This window comes from Scyliorhinus canicula, chromosome 18 (genome assembly GCF_902713615.1).
Source record: "Scyliorhinus canicula chromosome 18, sScyCan1.1, whole genome shotgun sequence".
NCBI classification, from domain to species: domain Eukaryota; kingdom Metazoa; phylum Chordata; class Chondrichthyes; order Carcharhiniformes; family Scyliorhinidae; genus Scyliorhinus; species Scyliorhinus canicula.
In genome coordinates this window covers 73315898-73334294 of record NC_052163.1, presented here as the reverse complement: position 1 = coordinate 73334294, position 18397 = coordinate 73315898, and the positions used below count along the sequence as shown (strand labels likewise).

General features: G+C 44.9%; 1 protein-coding gene across 7 annotated transcripts in view; it reads left to right on the top strand.

Annotated features, from left to right (window-relative positions):
- The window catches only part of rfx2 (regulatory factor X, 2 (influences HLA class II expression)), a 184129-nt gene extending 171820 nt beyond the window's left edge, over positions 1 to 12309 (top strand). For all 7 annotated transcript variants that reach the window (XM_038778014.1, XM_038778017.1, XM_038778012.1 and 4 more), the window contains 3 exons: positions 3937 to 4090; positions 5122 to 5164; positions 7077 to 12309. In XM_038778014.1, the coding sequence (XP_038633942.1) occupies positions 3937 to 4090; positions 5122 to 5164; positions 7077 to 7222 (343 nt within the window). In that variant the 3' untranslated portion in view covers positions 7223 to 12309. The remainder of the gene's footprint in view (positions 1 to 3936; positions 4091 to 5121; positions 5165 to 7076) is intronic.
- Positions 12310 to 18397: the final 6088 nt, after the last annotated feature.

The window sequence follows — 18397 nt, the reverse complement described above, 5'->3', positions numbered from 1 at the left end:
TCTCTGCAAGACGTGCCAGATCATCGACATGGATACCACCATTACACGTGAGAACACCACCCACCAGGTACGTGGTACATACTCGTGTGACTCGGCCAACGTTGTCTACCTCATACGCTGCAGGAAAGGATGTCCCGAAGCGTGGTACATTGGCGAGACCATGCAGACGCTGCGATAATGAATGAACGGACATTGTGCGACAATCACCAGGCAGGAATGTTCCCTTCCAGTCGGGGAAAACTTCAGCAGTCAAGGGCATTCAGCCTCTGATCTCCGGGTAAGCGTTCTCCAAGGCGGCCTTCAGGACGCGCGACAACGCAGAATTGCAGAGCAGAAACTTATAGCCAAGTTCCGCACACGTGACTGCGGCCTCAACCGGTACCTGGATTCATGTCGCATTATATTCACCCCCCCACCATCTGGCCTGGGCTTGCAAAATCCTGCCAACTGTCCTCCTGGCTTGAGACAATTCACACCTCTTTAACCTGGGGTTACCCCTATCTCTGAATCTGTAAAGATTTAATGATCTGCAAAAGCTCACATTCTAAGCATTGTCTGGCATGTTTGAATTTGTCTATCTATGTTTCTGGAACATACCTCTTCATTCACCTGAGGAAGGAGCAGTGCTCCGAAATCTAGTGTTTGAAACAAATCTGTTGGACTTTAACCTGGTGTTGTAAGACTTCTTACTGTGCTCACCCCAGTCCAATGTCGGCATCTCCACATCACAACCCTGAAAAGTGTGAGGTTGTCCATTTTGGAAGGACAAATATGAATGCAGAATACAGGGTTAACGGTAGGGTTCTTGGCAATGTGGAGGAGCAGAGAGATCTTGGGGTCTATGTTCATAGACCTTTGAAAGTTGCCACTCAAATGGATAGAGCTGTGCAGAAGGCCTATGGTGTGCTAGCGTTCATTAGCAGAGGGATTGAATTTAAGAGCCGTGAGGTGATGATGCAGTTGTACAAAACCTTGTTACGGCCACATTTGGAGTACTGTGTGCAGTTCTGCCTGTCTCATTTTAGGAAGGATGTGGAAGCTTTGGAAAAGGTGCAAAGGAGATTTACCAGGATGTTGCCTGGAATGGAGATTAGGTCTTACAAGGAAAGATTGAGGGTGCTAGGCCTTTTCTCATTAAAACGGAGAAGGATGAGGGGCAACTTGATAGAGGTTTATAAGATGATCAGGGGAATAGATAGAGTAGACAGTCAGAGACTTTTTCCTCGGGTGGAACAAACCATTACAAGGCACATAAATTGAAGGTGAATGGTGGAAGATATAGGCAGGATGTCAGAGGTAGGTTCTTTACCCAGAGAGTAGTGGGGGCATGGAATGCACTGCCTGTGAAAGTAGTTGAGTCGGAAACATTAGGGACCTTCAAGTGGCTATTGGATAGGTACATGGATTACGGTAGAACGCTGGGGTGTAGATTGATTTGTTCTTAATCTAGGACAAAAGTTCGGCACAACATCGTGGGCTGAAGGGCCTGTTCTGTGCTGTATTTTTTATGTTCTATGTGAATAAAACCTGTAAATAAGTACTGCTTCTCCCGATTCCCTTTTCCCAAATTTATCACCTCACATTTCTCTGTATTAAATTTCACGTGTAGTTGTTGGCCCATTCTGCTGGAGAATCATTATCCCAGTGCATATGTGAGTAATTACAGTCCACCAGTATCACCATCTTTACAGTTCTTGCGCTTTGGTGTGATTTTCCTGTAGATTTGCTCCTCTATCTCTCTGATTGTAGGGCAACAGAATACTCCCCATAAGGTGATTATCCTCCTTTTGCTTTTAAACTCTAACCAACGGATTCAGCCTTTGCCCATTCAAGAGAATCTTCTCTTTCCAACGCCACAGTGTATTTGATCAGAACTGCCATTCCACTTCCCCGTTTCCCATCCCTATCTTTTCTCAACACTTTGTATTGCGGCATGATAGCACAGTGGGTAGCACTGTTGCTTCACAGCTCCAGGGTGCCAGGTTCGATTCCCGGCTTGGGTCACTGGCTGTGAGGAGTGCGCACGTTCTCCCCTTGTCTGCGTGGGTTTCCTCTAGGTGCTCCGGTTTCCTCCCACAAGCCCCGAAAGACGTGCTTGTTGGGTAAATTGGACTTTCTGAATTGGACATTCTGAAATAAACTTGTTCTCTCTCACATTCCTCCTCTCTGCCGCTGACTCCCCTATGTCGCTTTTCACATGTGGTTCCCTCCCACTATTCTCATTTGGTCTCGCAGCAGTTAGGAATCACTACCTTCAGTACTGGTACCAAATTAAAAAGGGCAAGAACAATCGATGTTAACTCTGAGCCCCAATACCAGGAACTGATTAACAAGTATAACCAAATTCTAAACCTTTATAATGGTCTCTTAAAGAATGTATATATGAATATAAAACCACAATCCCATTTTCTCCATTTATTTAAAACTACTGGGACATTATCAATATTGCCTTGTTTTAGTCTAAAGGGGTCATTTATGACATGGGCTTGAAATTGGAGTAAATTGTCACCAAATGCAGTGTCAAATATTTCAAGATGCATCTGGATTAGAAATGTAAAGGAAGAGAGGGATTTCCACAATAATTAGAGGAGCTAATTCCCTTAAGGTCATCCAAAAATTAATTTCACCATGTTGCTCTGTAAACTCTCCACTGTCTCTCAGCATTGAAGTACTATTTATCCACCTGGGGACTGGAACAGCTGGTTCACGATGCATAGCGAGGACAACGACGCGGGATCAATTCCTATACTGGCTGAGGTTATTCGCCTTCTCAACCTTGCCCCTCGCCTGAGCTGTGGTGATCCTCAGGTTAAATCACCGCCAGTCAGCTTTTTCTTCTCAAAGGTCACCTGGGACTGTGGCAACTTCACCCAAATAACATATCCCGATCTAGGCTGCAACATTACAGGCACAGATGTTCTTGATGAACAAAATTAATAAATGCTATATTGGTTTCTGATTGGCGGCTTGCTGACCCGTCCCGGCCACCCAGTGACCCATCCTGGCTACCCAGTGACCCATCCTGGCTACCCAGTGACCCATCCTGGCTACCCAGTGACCCATCCTGGCTACCCAGTGACTCGCCCCGGCCACCCAGTGACCCATCCTGGCTACCCAGTGACCCATCCTGGCTACCCAGTGACTCGCCCCGGCCACCCAGTGACCCATCCTGGCTACCCAGTGACCCGTCCCGGCCACCCAGTGACCCATCCTGGCTACCCAGTGACCCATACTGGCTACCCAGTGACCCATCCTGGCTACCCAGTGACTCGCCCCGGCCAACCAGCGACTCACACAGGCACCCAGCAGTCTGGCACTAAATCTGTGTAGAAGGTGCTAGGTTCAATTCCGAGTCTGTGCTGAGCAACTGATCTTAGCTGGAGCAGTTGTGGCCTCAGAATTCTTGGGTTGAGCAGAGAATATCAGCTAATGATCCGTGCTGGAAGCATTTGGATTTTATCAGGCTGAGGTGTGAATAGCCACGTCCCCTATAGTGGAATAGCTTTCCAGCATCATGAGTGCTTTCATCAAGAATGGGCAAAGTGTCGAGAATACTGAGTTCCCATGGAATCACAGAAACTTGGAGAAGGAGTAGACTATTCGACCCTTCAAGCCTGCCCCACCATCCATTATGATAAGTGTTAATCCTCTATCTCAAGGCCTCACTCCCGTGCTCTCCCCATACCCCTTTACATCTTTAGAGTCTAGAAATTGATTTATTTCCTTCTTAAATATATTTAGTGATTTGACGTCCACAGAGCAAGAGAATTCCTCAGGTTCACCACCCTCTGAGTGAAGAAACTGTCTTCTTGATTTTATAAATGAAACAACAGTTGTAGCTTAGAAATGTTCACTGTTGCATGTCTTCTGTTCCACCTGAACATAGCTGCTATGTTATTTGTTTATTTTAAGATGCTCGTGATGCTTTTGTTTCAGTTCCATGGTTATTCGTGATCTGACCTTGCGTAGTGCAGCCAGCTTCGGTTCATTTCATCTTATCCGACTGCTTTACGACGAATACATGTTTTATCTGGTGGAGCATCGTGTAGCCCTAGCGACAGGCGAGACTCCTATAGCAGTGATGGGAGAGGTATGTAAGGATCAGGCGTGATGTATTTAATCAATGTAAGGCTGAAAAGTTGGTTTTATGGAGGATGCAGGGATAGAGCAGAGAGTGGGACAAGGTGAATTGATCCTTCAAAGAGACAGCACAGACAATGGGTCGAATGGCCGCTTGTACTTCATTCGTTCTAGGTACACTTTTTTTCTGTTTATTTGGGGAATAGTCATAAAAAATATTAAATTTTTATTTATATAATGTGCACAAATGTCCCAAAGTACTTCCTAAAGCCATGAAGGAAATTTATACCAAGCCATTGAAGGAAAATTTAAGAGAGGCTGTAGCCTCTTGGAATCAAGTTTGGAGGTAACAAAGGTCTTTGACGAGGATTTCAGTGGCTGATGGACTGAGCCAGAGGACAATTCAGGAGTTATTAATGGCCGGGGAGGCACATCAAGTGGATGGCAGGGATAATGAGAGTTTGTGTTGAGAGAATGGGATTGAATCATGGTCAGTTCGACAGCAGGGAGACGGTGAAGATGGCGGAGGATGGGGCGAGGATGTGGTGGGGAGATAGATCTACATGTGGAAACTGACCCCATGTTCAGAATCATTTTGTATGTAAATGAAGACAAGGCGTGCACCATGGACAGAACTTGGGGTAAGAGAGGCCAATATGAGTGACCATCTTAAAACAAGGGCAGGGTTTTTAATCGATATTTCCTGAGAGGTTTTTGGAGACAGGGAAATAAATATCTGCAGAAATGTTAATGGCATCCTGCACTCCGAATCCCATTACTCGTGGGACATCCTACCCCATATGCCAAAGCTCTTTGGGTGGAGAACCAGCCTGCTCAGTCACATGAAGAGCCACAGCAGATCCTGAGTAAATGTCATCCTCGAAGCGTGGGACAGCTGGCAACAATATAAAGTGCCATTTTTGTTTTGGAGTTATTGATCAGTTTAAGCTGAATGGCAAAATTATGAAACATTCTCCAAGTTAACTGAATCTTGTCCAGACTGCCAAAGAGTTCCAATATGATTTGTTCTGTTTCTTCTAGTTTGGTGATCTCAGTTCTATATCTCCTCTACAAATGGAGAAAGGTAAGGACCTCTGATTGTTCCGATGCTTGTGATATCTCCAAATCCCCAGTATGGAGATTCCCAGTGTTACACATCTTATTTTCATGATAGACCTGCAGCAATTTGTTTAGTTTGAACCTCTGCACTAAAGACCAGTGTTAATATTTATTCAAAAATGTATCGGGACCATCAGATTTATGCTTTTCCCCAAATTTATCAATTACTTTTGGATCATGGACGGAGGTTCAATTTAATAGTTTACCTGAAGTAGTTTCACTGTAAACACACAAAGTAGCACGGTAGCATTGTGGATATCACAATTGCTTCACAGCTCCAGGTCCCAGGTTCGATTCCAGCTTGGGTCACTGTCTGTGTGGAGTCTGCACATCCTCCCCGTGTGTGCGTGGGTTTCCTCCGGGTGCTCCGGCTTCCTCCCACAGTCCAAAGATGTGCAGGTTAGGTGGATTGGCCATGATAAATTGCCCTTAGTATCCAAAATTGCCCTTAGTGTTGGGTGGGGTTACTAGGTTATGGGGATAGGGTGGAGGTGTTGACCTTGGGTAAGGTGCTCTTTCCAAGAGCCGGTGCAAACCTGATGGGCCAAATGGTCTCTTTCTGCACTGTAAATTCTATAATTCTATGAAATCTTATCCATGCCGAGTCCGAGGACACCCAGGTGCCCTTTCTAATCCCACCTTCCTGCACCCGGTCCATAGCCCTGTAGCTTGGAGCACTTAAGATGCAGATCCAGATACCTTTTTAAAAGAGTTTAGGGTCTCTGCCTCCACCACCAACTCGGGCAGTGAATTCCAGACTCCCATTACCCTCTGTGTAAGGAAGATTTTCCTCATATCCCCACAACACCTTCTGCCACTTATCTTGAATCTATGTCCCTGGTTCTAAAATTCTCCACCAAGGGAAACAATTTTATCCTGTCCATTCTATCTCTTCCCCTCAATTACGTCACCCCTCAGCCGTCTTTGTTCCAAGGAAAATAATCCCAACCTGCCCAATCTCTCCTCATAGCTACACTTTTCTAGCCCTGACAACAATTTTGTAAATCTTGTCTACACACCCCCCAGAGCAATAACGTCCTTCCTGTAATGTGGTGACCAGAACTGCATACAATACTCCAGTTGTGTCCTCACCAGTGTTTTATACAATTCCAACATTATATCCTTACTTTTATATTCTGTACCTCTGCCAATGAAGGATTCCAATTGCATTCCAAAAGCATTCCAATTGCTTTCTTAACAACCTTGTCTACAGACGCCGGAATGTGGCGACTAGGGGCTTTTAACAGTAACTTCATTGCAGTGTTAATGTAAGCCTCCGTGTGGCAATAAAGATTCTTATTATTTTTACTTGAACTGTTGCCTTTAGGGACCTCTGTACCTGTACACCAAGATCTCTCACTAGATCTACCTCTCTTAGTATATTCCCATTTATTGTGTACTCCCTATAACTGTTTGACCTCCCTAAATGCATGACCTCACAGCTCTACGTGATAAATTCCATCTGTCACTTTATCATCCACTCTATCAATCAATTTATATCATTTTGGAGATTATTGCTATCCTCTATACTGTCCACCACTCAGCCAATCTTTGTGTCATCTGCAGACTTCCCAATCATGCTCCCTACGTTCACGTCCAAATCATTAATATATAACACAAGCAGTAAGGGTCCCAACACTGAACGCTGTGGAACACCATTTGAAACAACTTTCCAATTGCAAGGGCAGTCATAGAATGAAAGAGAATTTATTAATTTAGTGCCTTGTTGGGAAAAATAATTTGATTTTCATTTGTGTGGTAATTGGGTGGCTTTTTAATTTCTCAACTGGCCACGTTGCTGATCAGGAATGGAAGTTACATTCCAAAATCTAATTTGTGGCATTTTGTGACTGTGCTTTAAATGGATTTTTGAACAGATGATGGGAGTGGGATGGAAAGTGAGGTGGATACCGATTCAAGAGGAGTGAGTGAGCCGCCTGTCAAACGGGAGCGTGTGGACCTCAACCATTCGCTTCAGGATCTGGACGTCTCTGCTCACCAGGAACTGATGAATTCAATATAATCTAATTGGACTGAAACATTCAAAACCTCCAGTGAAACACTGTCCAGGAACCAGGCCAGGAGAAATAGCCCAACCTCCAGACTGCGGCTGGAGACCACAAAAACTAAATGTACAAGGTGCCCAAATTAGTCCCGTGTATCACATCTCCAGCCCTTAATAGCTGGACGCAGTGGTAGTTGATGTGGCTGATAAGTTATCAGGGCAGTGATGATCCAGCAGGAAGAACAGCATCAGCCAAACGAGTCCTTGTCCACTGGAATTAAATAGTTGGAGCAGCATCGTATGCAGATTCCAAGAGGAATATTTTGCTATGACCATTTTAACACTGAGACAAAGATGGTTTAGGTTTTTAACAACTCTGTTTCAAAACTTACGCTTTATTCATTATTGCAGAACCAATGGTGGGAAAGGCATCCCTGATGGGAAAGGCTCTTCAAAGGCAGGTGGGAGTTTAATTGCCCACTAATTTGAGCACAGCAGGAAACCCAGTGTTCTATTTTTGTAAATACAAGAAAAGGTTTACTTTTGTAATTGTTTCTGTATCTTCCCCCACTCCACTGCAATCCAGAGGCTGACAATCCCACTCCAGTCTCTCTTCAGTTGTGCTCTGCAAGATTCAAATCCTATTTTCTAAAATAACTAAGCTGCATGTGTAAGGGAGTGCCCCTGGGCCGTGGAGCTGCACATCAGGCTGGCCCACGAAGAATCCGACTCCTGCTGGTACTGGGAATAGCACACCAGAAGGAAAATTCCTTGACTGCCCGTGAGTTGACTGGGTTGCAGGTAAAAGATTAGCGGGCGGAGTGTGAAATCTTGCTTTTCTAGCAGATCATTTCCTTCAGCTGGGAGAGTGGCTAAGTGGAATTATGGATTTACCTGCAGTTTCAGCTAGCTCTTCTTAGCAATCAATGACCTTTGAATCTGAGCTGGATTAACCTATCAGTTTTGCCCAATCCCCCTCCAACATTAGACACTTTTGACTCTGTGCGACTTACCATATAAACCAGCTCTGGCAAACGTTTCTCAGCATGCTGTTACTTACTGCGGGAAAATTGCCTTACTTTACCCATTTTCTGGTTAACATTTAGCCTAGCTACTCAATACATTAGCTAGTGATGAGTTAATTGCATGCCTTTATTGAGGTATGATTCCATTTTGTGCATCAGGGATACCAGTACATGCATTACACTGTGCCTTAGGGAAAATACTGGGATATTCAATGAAATGTGCCTGCACTGGTCTGAGACCCAGAGACTGTGAACTAACTTTTCAAACCTGACATTTATATCTATTTTTGCTACTGATGGTTCAGTAACATCAAACATATTGCTTACAATTACAATCGCTAAATATACAAAGTTACGGAAGAAAAGTACCGTGTCTACTTACCCCTCCAGTTGTCTTACATTACAGTTTAAAAAAAATATTTGATACAGTCCTTAAATGGAACGAAAATTGCAGTTTAGACCAGAGCACAGATTCTGGTGTTGGCAGCTGTTTTTGCTCTTAAACAGGGCATTTTGTTTTGATTTTTAATCATTAACAAGTCTGACTGTGATTGGGACCAGATATGGTAAAGTCATGGGGACTCGGGAAGAGGACAGACCTTCTGTGTGGGATCAAGTTTTGTGCCAAGTACACAGCTCCTCATCTAGTCATTTTTTAATTGTGATTGGATCAATTCCACAAAACCTAATCTTATTGTGCAGTCGACCTGATTTACATACAATGGGTGAACAAACAAGTTTCACAGTCCGGGGGTCTGTGGGTTTTCTTTCTTTTCCCTGTCTCTATTTCCCAGGCAGATTTAGTTGAGACATTCCCCATTCCTCCAATGGGGAGCTGTGTTTATGGATTGGTGCAGCTAGGAAAAGTTGTGATCCATGGGTGGAGATGCGGGGCCCACACACGCATACCCTAGGAGTACAGGATGCTGAATTAACCTTATAGTCACAAGTGCACTTTTAGTTTACTATAGTTGTTAAACATTGAGCTTCTCACCCATGAGTTTTGTGAAGCTACAAATAAAGGCTTTCTTGTGCATTTCTCTGCTGTTCAAGGGGATCAGCAGACATTTAACAGGAGAGGCATCACAGGTTAGTGTCTTAATGTTGTAAATCATGACATCACATGGAAGAACTGGCAAATTTTAATGCTTTGAAATGACCAAGTTTGTGCACAGGTCCAATCTTGTCATTTGATCTTGAAGAATATGTCTGCCTGCAGACTGTTGTACGTTGGTGCACATTCAGTCAATGTTTCAGCTACTGCCTCTCACTGACGAGCAGTGTTTGCCACTTGCACCTGGGAATTCAAAACAGAATCATGGAGCTCAGTCTCGCCATATGAAACTTCTCAAAACTCTGATCTACCATTCACGTACTGTTCTGAACTTATTAGTCATGAGGTTGTAACAAATGTGCGGGAAAGCCATTCGAGGCTGCAAACTGATAGTGATTCCATTTTGTGAAGCTTGTCTGTGTGACTGACTGATTGTGTTAAATGCAATTAATAAAACCTTTCACCTTTTTTCTGAATCCATAAAATCGGACGCGAGAATACATCTGAGGTGCAGTTGAACTAAATTAATATATTTGAGGTGTATAGTGATCGGAATGGTCTATCCCATTTATAGAGGGGAGGGGTTTAAAAATGTGCATTGTAGTGGCTTAACTGGAATCTACTGGTCTAAGTGGACATTCACATGAATGTCTAGCCAGAAGTTTTGTTTTAAACCAAAATTTCTCTTTAAATGTTCAATGTTTTTAATCAATTCGCTACTGCTGAAGCTGAGGAAAGATGAATTCAATGTCATTTTCCAGGGAATCATTTTGTGTCATCACTTTGCTTCAGTTTTTTTTTAAAACTGTTTGAAAAATATACTGATGTAAATTTTTTTAGATGTATTCTCTTATTTTGTAATACCCAAGTGCTCCCAAAATAGGCACACGTTCTTAGTTTTTTTTACCTACCTTTGCCGATGAGGAGGATTTCTGTGTTGTAAACTTCGACTTTTTGTGTAGTGCACAATTTTGCAATAGAGCAAAAATGACCAAACCAGTTGGCAAAGAGGTTGCTTTGCAAAGGTTACGAGTTGCAGGATCATGATCAATGTGCAAATAATGATAAATGCACAATATCTTTAAAAACTAAAAACCCAATTCATATGGCATGTTTCTTGTTTCTGTGCATTAACTGGCTGTTTTGGTTATATGTGAACAGGAGAAAACCATTCAGCCCCTCCAGCATGTCCCATTATTAAATTCGATTGTTGCTGACTGTGTCTTAGTTACCCGCCTTGGCTCTTTATTCCCTTTATGTATTGCTAACAACAATCTACCAATCCGTTAATGCTTTGAGTGCTGTGCAGTAAATAACACCCCAGGTTACACCAGCCCCACACACTGGTCACTTCTGTATCAACATAGCTGTACCTCCAATAACCTCTGCTGCCCGTTTTCCTTCACGTGCAGTAATTCTCTGAGTTTCACTGCCACCTTCTCGGCCTTTGCCCTGCTTTATGTGGTGACCCGCACACTCTGTTGACCCTTCAGCTGCTGCTGGTTTGTTTACATTTTTGTGTACGTTTTCAGTGAAACACAGTGACAAACTTGGATTTGGGCCTTCATTTGATTAAACTTTGTGCAGCTTAATGACACCCTGGCCAGCTCTGGGTATTACAGCTAATATGGAAGCATATCTCAGCAACTTTCTACAGTCAGACCACTGGGCAGAAGCTGATCTAAAGGTTATACTGTGGCATGTAACTGAAGAGGTGTAATTTAATTGTGAGAATCAAACCAAGGCTGCTTGTGAAACTCGACTGTTCTGGTCAATGATTTGCTCCACCCACAAACACAGACATAAACCTCATCCACTGTGAGAGACTGAGCTGCAGTTACCACCTGCACATAGTCTGCAGCCTGTCCTTGCGGAGTTTAAGTCAGAGAGTAAGAATGTAGAGTCTGTATCTTATTGAGTGGTCTGAACTTGTTCTCCGTCCATTTGTAAATGTGATGGAGCAATATAGAGCACTATTTCTATCATTGTTTCGTGATGCAATTGCATCCAGTGTTAACCCCATGACACAGCAGAAGACTTGGCTCAGGTGGTGCGTGTCTTCGTCTCACAGCAGCAAGTCAACGTAGTCATTTCCTCTACTTCAGTATCCACAACACACGCCAAGGGCTAGTGCAACCTTTAACGTGATACAGAGCTTTGGATGAAAGACTGAATGATCTTTCATGGTAATATGTTGAGTGGCACATCAGACAGCTCTTCGTATATGATTAATTCCACTCTTATTTTATTACAGTGCTCTATGGAAAGATTTTTAGATGTTAAGCAACTGAAATGTGACAGAAAATTAAAATATTTCAAGCATTAAAAAAAAGGATGGAGCAATGAAGTATTCTGGGACACCACAGCTTGCTACGACACACAGTAAGGTCTCAGGACCATGCATAGGCCCATAGCTGCCCAGAAAAGAGCCTTCTCACTGGATCTGCCTTATCAATTTATTGAAAAACTTCAATTGAATAATTTAATACTGAAACATGCACATTGCACACCTGGACATAGCATTAGGGTAAATCTTTACTCCCTGTAGCAATGTGTCTTTGTCATAAACTAAAAGCCAACACAAATATTGTTGTATTTATGCAGCACTTTGTTCCTGCTTCTGAATGAAATGATTCGTTATTGAATTATCAAAGCAAGTAAACCTAAGTGTTGTCAACTGGTCAATGGGGTGCCTGAATTAGTTTTAACTCCTGTGTTCTGCATTGTCTCATTGGGATTGGGGTTGTTTTAAGATGTATAGATTCTCCTGTTTGCATACTCTTTGTATTTTACTTTGTAAAACTAGGAATTGATTCCACTTTGTCTGTTTTTATTCTTTTCATGTAGTTTATCATATGAAGTGACCTTGGTTAGTCTAACTTACACAATGAAACTGGTTAGGGTTATCTGTAATATGTGTATAAATTGATGTAAAAAATGAAATTCTAACATTTTGTGCATTGTGATTATTCTTGTTGGTTTAAAGCTTTCTTGAGATTTGGTACAAATAGAATCGCCTAAAGAAATTTCCTGGGTTTTTTGTGTCTCATCATTCATCAATTCTGCTTCAGATATTTTGCTCCCCTGTGTTCCTACATAATAGCTTTTTTTGTTTGAACAATGAATCATTTGACAAAAAGCAGAGGTTGATTTGCACCTTCTAATGTAGATGGATTGAGTGTTCCCAGGAGTGCATTGTCCCCTTTACTGTCCCACCCTCTGGACATCACCCTGCACAACTTTCAGTCATGGCTCCACATCCAAGCTACATCTGCTCGATATTCAGGCCCTAATCTCTCCTGTAAGTAGATTCCACGTCGTTTATGATGGAGCACTTGCCTTCACTGTTCAATATCAAACCAGGGCTATCGTCATGAAAGCCCTTGTTCTAGGGGAAGTATTGTCACTGGACTAGAAATCCAAACACCCAGGCTCTGTGTTTGGATCCCATTACAGCAGCTGGTGAAATTTGATAAGATGTTGGAATTAAATCTCGAATGATAACTGAAACCTTGGTTAAAAAACCATCTGCTTCACTAATGTCCTTAATGGAAGAAAATTACCATCCTTACCTGGTCTGGCCTACATGTTACTCCAGACCCACACCAATGTGGTTGACTCAAATGCCCTCTGAAATGGCCCAGAACACCATTCAGTTGTTTCCAACCACTACAGAAAATTGTCTACGGAATTAAACCAGTAAGATCATCTGGCATTAACCTAAGCACCAGAAATGACAACAATAAACCCAACCCTGCCAAACCCAACATCTGGCATTAACCTAGGCACCAGAAATGACAACAGTAAACCCAACCCTGCCAAATCCACAAAATCCCCCGAACAAATACCTGGGGGCTTGTGCCAAAATTGGGAGAGCTGTCTCACAGACTAGCCAAGCAACAGCCTAACATAGTCACACTCACAAAATCATATCTTACAATGTCCCAGACATCATCCCTGGGTAGGTTCTGTCCTGCCAGAAGTGCCTAGTGGATGACCCATCCCTGTCTCCTCCAGAGGTCCCCAGCATCACAGATATCCAATCCTCAGCCAGTTTGATTCATTCAATGTGGTATCAAGAAACGGCTGAAGACTACAAAGACTATGGGGCCTGACAATATTCCGGCAAAAGTGTGGAAGAGTTGTGCTCCAGAACTTGCCACACCCCAAGCTGTTCCTGTACAGCTACAACACTGACATCTACCCATAAATGTGGAAAATTGCCCAGTTATAATAATAGCTTATTGTCACAAATAGGCTTCAGTGAAGTTACTGTGAAAATCCCCTTGTCGCCACATTCCGGCGCCTGTTCGGAGAGGCCGGTACGGGAATTGAACCTGCGCTGCTGGCATTGTTCTGCATTACAAGTCAGCTATTTAGCCCACTGTGCTAAACCAGCCCCTGTCCAGTATACAAGGAACAGGACAAATCCAACCCGTCCAATTACTTCCCGATCAGTCTTATTACAATCCCCGACCAGACCCCCAACAGTTGCGAGGATACCGGACAAACATCCCAATATTTTAATTTCTTAGACTATGAGGAAAGGATATTTTGTTGCAGGAGTGATTTCACACACAAATAGGGATATTGCATATTAAAACAAACTTCATTACTAAACACAGTATTACTAACTTTAAAATCATAAAGACAGGGGACGGGATTTTGGGATTTTCTGTCCAGCCAGGCCGGAATCGCAAAAGATGTTTGGGCAGAGAATTGCGCGTGAGGTGAAAATAATGGCCGGCACCAGGCACCCGATAGAATGTCATGCACTGGTGCAATGCATTCTACTCCACACGTACACTAAACGCTTTAATGTGTCTTACTAGGTATTCTCTGAGTCCTCCGCAATGCTCCACCTCCGCCAGGAGGAATTACCAAATGGGAGTTTCACTTGTGGTTTTAAAAATCGGGGAAATGGGCGTAGTGGCTGATGAGGAAGAGAGAGGAGGTAGGACATGTTCCCAGAGGCGTGACCATGGGTTGCCGGTCCTGTCGCTGACTGGCTGGGGGGCATCTGCCAGGGCCGGGGAGGACTAACTGGGGCGCTCAAGTGATGGTCCGTGGGGACAGGATGTCCCCCAGGACCAGTATGTCCAGGCATGGACCGTCATTGCCGGGGCCTGCAAGGCAGCCATCTTGCTGCACATCCCACCGTTGCCCGTGTTGTGCAGAGTGACACTGGCTGTAGGTGTGCCGCCATCTCTTGCACTTCACCCACCACAGTGCACCCCACCCCCACACTAGGCACACCGCCCCCCTCCAACAAGGCTCCACCAACCAGTGGGGCACCATGCAGCCCACCCAAGAGCAACACAGTAGCATCTACAGGAGGTCGCTGGACAGGACTGCAGAGCGTACCGCTGATATGGATAGGGTCAGCCACTGTATCCCTTCTGGAAGGGAAGGGTGCCTGTCAACAGGGATGGGCGCCAGTTCCAGAGTCTCCCGCGGTGCCAGGCACCGGCAGGGCCAGGGGTTTGGAGGGCAGATTGGGGGGAATGGCAGGTGGGATGGGGTGGAGGGCGAGAGAGAGAAACACGCAGGGGTAGGGGTTTCAGTGGAGGTCGGGGACACCATGCAGCCCGTTGGACCTGGTTGGGCATGGTGGTACACGCCATGCTAATATGTCTGCCTTTCACACCCTGCAGCCAATGGCTATTGGAATCAAACGAGGAATGGTGGCCTTCATCCTGGTTGCTGCAGCCCTCGGGGATGCACTGGGGCTGTACAAGCTGGAGCTGCTCGAGAAGGACACCCACACCCGGTGGCCATCAAGGTGACTATCGTCCTGAATTTATACGCCACGGGGTCCTTCCAGGGAACCTGTCTGGGATCTCGCAGACCTCGGTGCACAGGTGCACCTGTGCTGTCACTGAGGCCCTGTATGCCTGGTCAGCACAATATGTCAAATTCAATTTTGAACCAAGACCGCTAAGGATGCCTGGGCAGTGATTTTGCTGGCATCGCCGGGATGCCCCACGTCGATGGAGTGATCGACAGGATACATGTCGCGTTACGAGCACCAGCCCATGACAGGCCACTCTTCACCAACCGAAAGGGGTTCCACTCGAACGTATTGCTAGTGTGCGACCATGGGATGTGCATCATGCACATCTCTGTGCCCGCTACCCAGGCATTGTGCATGACACCTTCATCCTGGCACTCATAGAACATTACAGCGCAGTACAGGCCCTTCGGCCCTCGATGTTGCGCCAACCTGTGAAACAGCTCTAAAGCTCATCTACACTATTCCTTTGTCATCATGTTTAACCAATGACCATTGGCGAGTCCACTACTGTTGCAGGCAGGGCATTCCATGCCCTTACTACTCTCTGAGTAAAGAATCTACCTCTGACATCTGTCCTATATCTATTTACCCTCAATTTAAAGCTATGCCCCCTCGTGCTAGCCATCACCATCCGAGGAAAAAGGCTCTCACTGTCCACCCTATCTAATCCTCTGATCATCTTGTATGCCTCAATTAAGTCACCTCTTAACCTTCTTCTCTCTAACGAAAACAGCCTTAAGTCCCTCAGCCTTTCCTCATAAGATTTCCCTCCATACCAGGCAACACCCTGGTAAATCTCCTCTGCACCCTTTCCAATGCTTCCACATCCTTCCTATAATGCGGCGACCAGAACTACACGCAATACTCCAAATGCGGCCGCACCAGAGTTTTGTACAGTTGCAACATGATCTCATGGCTCCGAAACTCAATCCCTCTACCAATAAAAGCTAACACACTGTACGCCTTCTTAACAACTCTCTCAACCTGGGTGGCAACTTTCAGGGATCTATGTACATGGACACCGAGATCTCTCTGCTCATCCACACTACCAAGAATCTTACCATTAGCCCAGTACTGTCTTCCTGTTACTCCTTCCAAAATGAATCACCTCACACTTTTCTGCATTAAACTCCATTTGCCACCTCTCAGCCCAGCTCTGCAGCTTATCTATGTCCCTCTGTAACCTGCAGCATCCTTCCGCACTGTCTACAACTCCACCGACTTTAGTGTCATCTGCAAATTTACTCACCCATCCTTCTACGCCCTCTCCAGGTCATTTATAAAAATGACAAACAGCAGTGGCCCCAAAACAGATCCTTGTGGTACACCACTAGTAACTGAACTCCAGGCTGATCATTTCCCATCAACCACCACCCTCAGTCTTCTTACAGCAAGCCAATTTCTAATCCAAACTGCTAAATCACCCTGAATCCCAAGCCTTCATATTTTCTGCAATAGCCTACCGTGGGGAACCTTATCAAACACTTTACTGAAATCCATGTACACTACATCAACTACTTTACCCTCGTCCACCTGTTTGGTCACCTTCTCAAAGAACTCAATAAGGTTTGTGAGGTGCGACCTACCCTTCACAAAACCATGTTGACTATCCCTAATCAAATTATTCCTTTCTAGATGATTATAAATCCTATCTCTTATAAACCGTTCCAAGACATTGCCCACAACAGAAGTACGGCTCACTGGTCTATAGTTACTGGGGTTGTCTCTACTACCCTTATTGAACAAGGGGACAACATTTGCTATCCTCCAGTCTCTGGCACTATTCCTGTAGACAATGATGACATCAAGATCAAAGCCAAAGGCTCAGCAATCTCCTCCCTAGCTTCCCAGAGAATCCTCGGATAAATCCCATACGGCCCAAGGGACTTATCCATTTTCACACTTTCCAGACTTGTGAACACCTCCTCCTTATGAACCTCAAGCCCTACTAGTCTAGTAGCCTGAACCTCAGTATTCTCCTCGACAACATTGTCTTTTTCCTGCGTGAATACTGATGAAAAATATTCATTTAGCACCTCTCCTATCTCCTTGGACTCCACGCACAACTTCCCACCACTGTCCTTGACTGGCCCTACTCTTACCCTAGTCATTCTTTTATTCCTGACATATCTATGGAAAGCTTTAGGGTTATCCTTGATCCTACCTGCCAAAGACTTCTCATGATCCCCTCCTGGCTCTTCTTAGCTCTCTCTTTGGGTCCTTCCTAGCTAACTTGTAACTCTCGAGCGCCCTAACTGAACCTTCACGTCTCATCTTTACATAAGCCTCCTTCCTCTTGACAAGTGATTCAACTACTTGAGTAAACCTCGCTCGACCACTTCCTCCCTGCCTAACAGGTACATACTTATCAAGGACACGCAGTAGCTGTTCCTTGAACAAGCTCCACATTTCAATTGTACGCATCCCCTGCAGTTTCCTTCCCCATCCTATGCATCCTAAGTCAACCTATGGCATCATAATTGCCTTTCCCCCAGCTATCCCTACCTATCCCTTTCCATCGCTAAAGTAAACGTAACTGAATTGTGGTCACTATCACCATTCATTACCCAGTACCAAATCCAATGTGGCCTCGCCTCTTGTTGGCCTATTTAGATACTGTGTCAGGAAACCCTCCTGTACACATTGGACAAAAACGGACCCATCTAAAGTACTTGATCTATTGCGTTTCCAGTCCCCCATAACAACTACACATTTGTAGAGGACCCACCTATCCCAGAATGAGCCCCAATTATCCAGGAATCTGAAACCCTCCCTCCTGCTCCATCCCTGTAGCCACATGTTCAATTGCCCTCTCTCCCTATTCCTCGTCTCACTAGCACGTGGCACGGGTAACAACCCAGAGATAATAACTGTTCTAGCTTTTAAGTTTCCACCCTAGCTCCCTGAATTCCTGCCTTATATCCCTATCCCTTTTCCTACCTATGTCGTTGGTGCCTATGTGGACCACGACTTGGGGCTGCTCCCCCTCCCCCTTAAGGATCCCGAAAACATGATCCGAGACATCACGGACCCTGGCACCTGGGAGGCAACACACCAACCGCGGGTCTCTCTCGTTCCCACAGAATCTCTATCTATCCCCCTAACTATGGAGTCTCCAATGACTAATGCTCTCTGCCTCTCCCCCTTCCCTTCTGAGCAACAGGGACAGACTCTGTGCCAGAGACCTGTACCCCATGGCTTACCCCTGGTAAGTCGTTCCCCCCACCAGTATCCAAAGCGGTATACTTGTTACTAAGGGGAACGACTACAGGGGATCCCTGTACTGACTGCTTCCTCCCAGCCCCTCTCACCGTCACCCA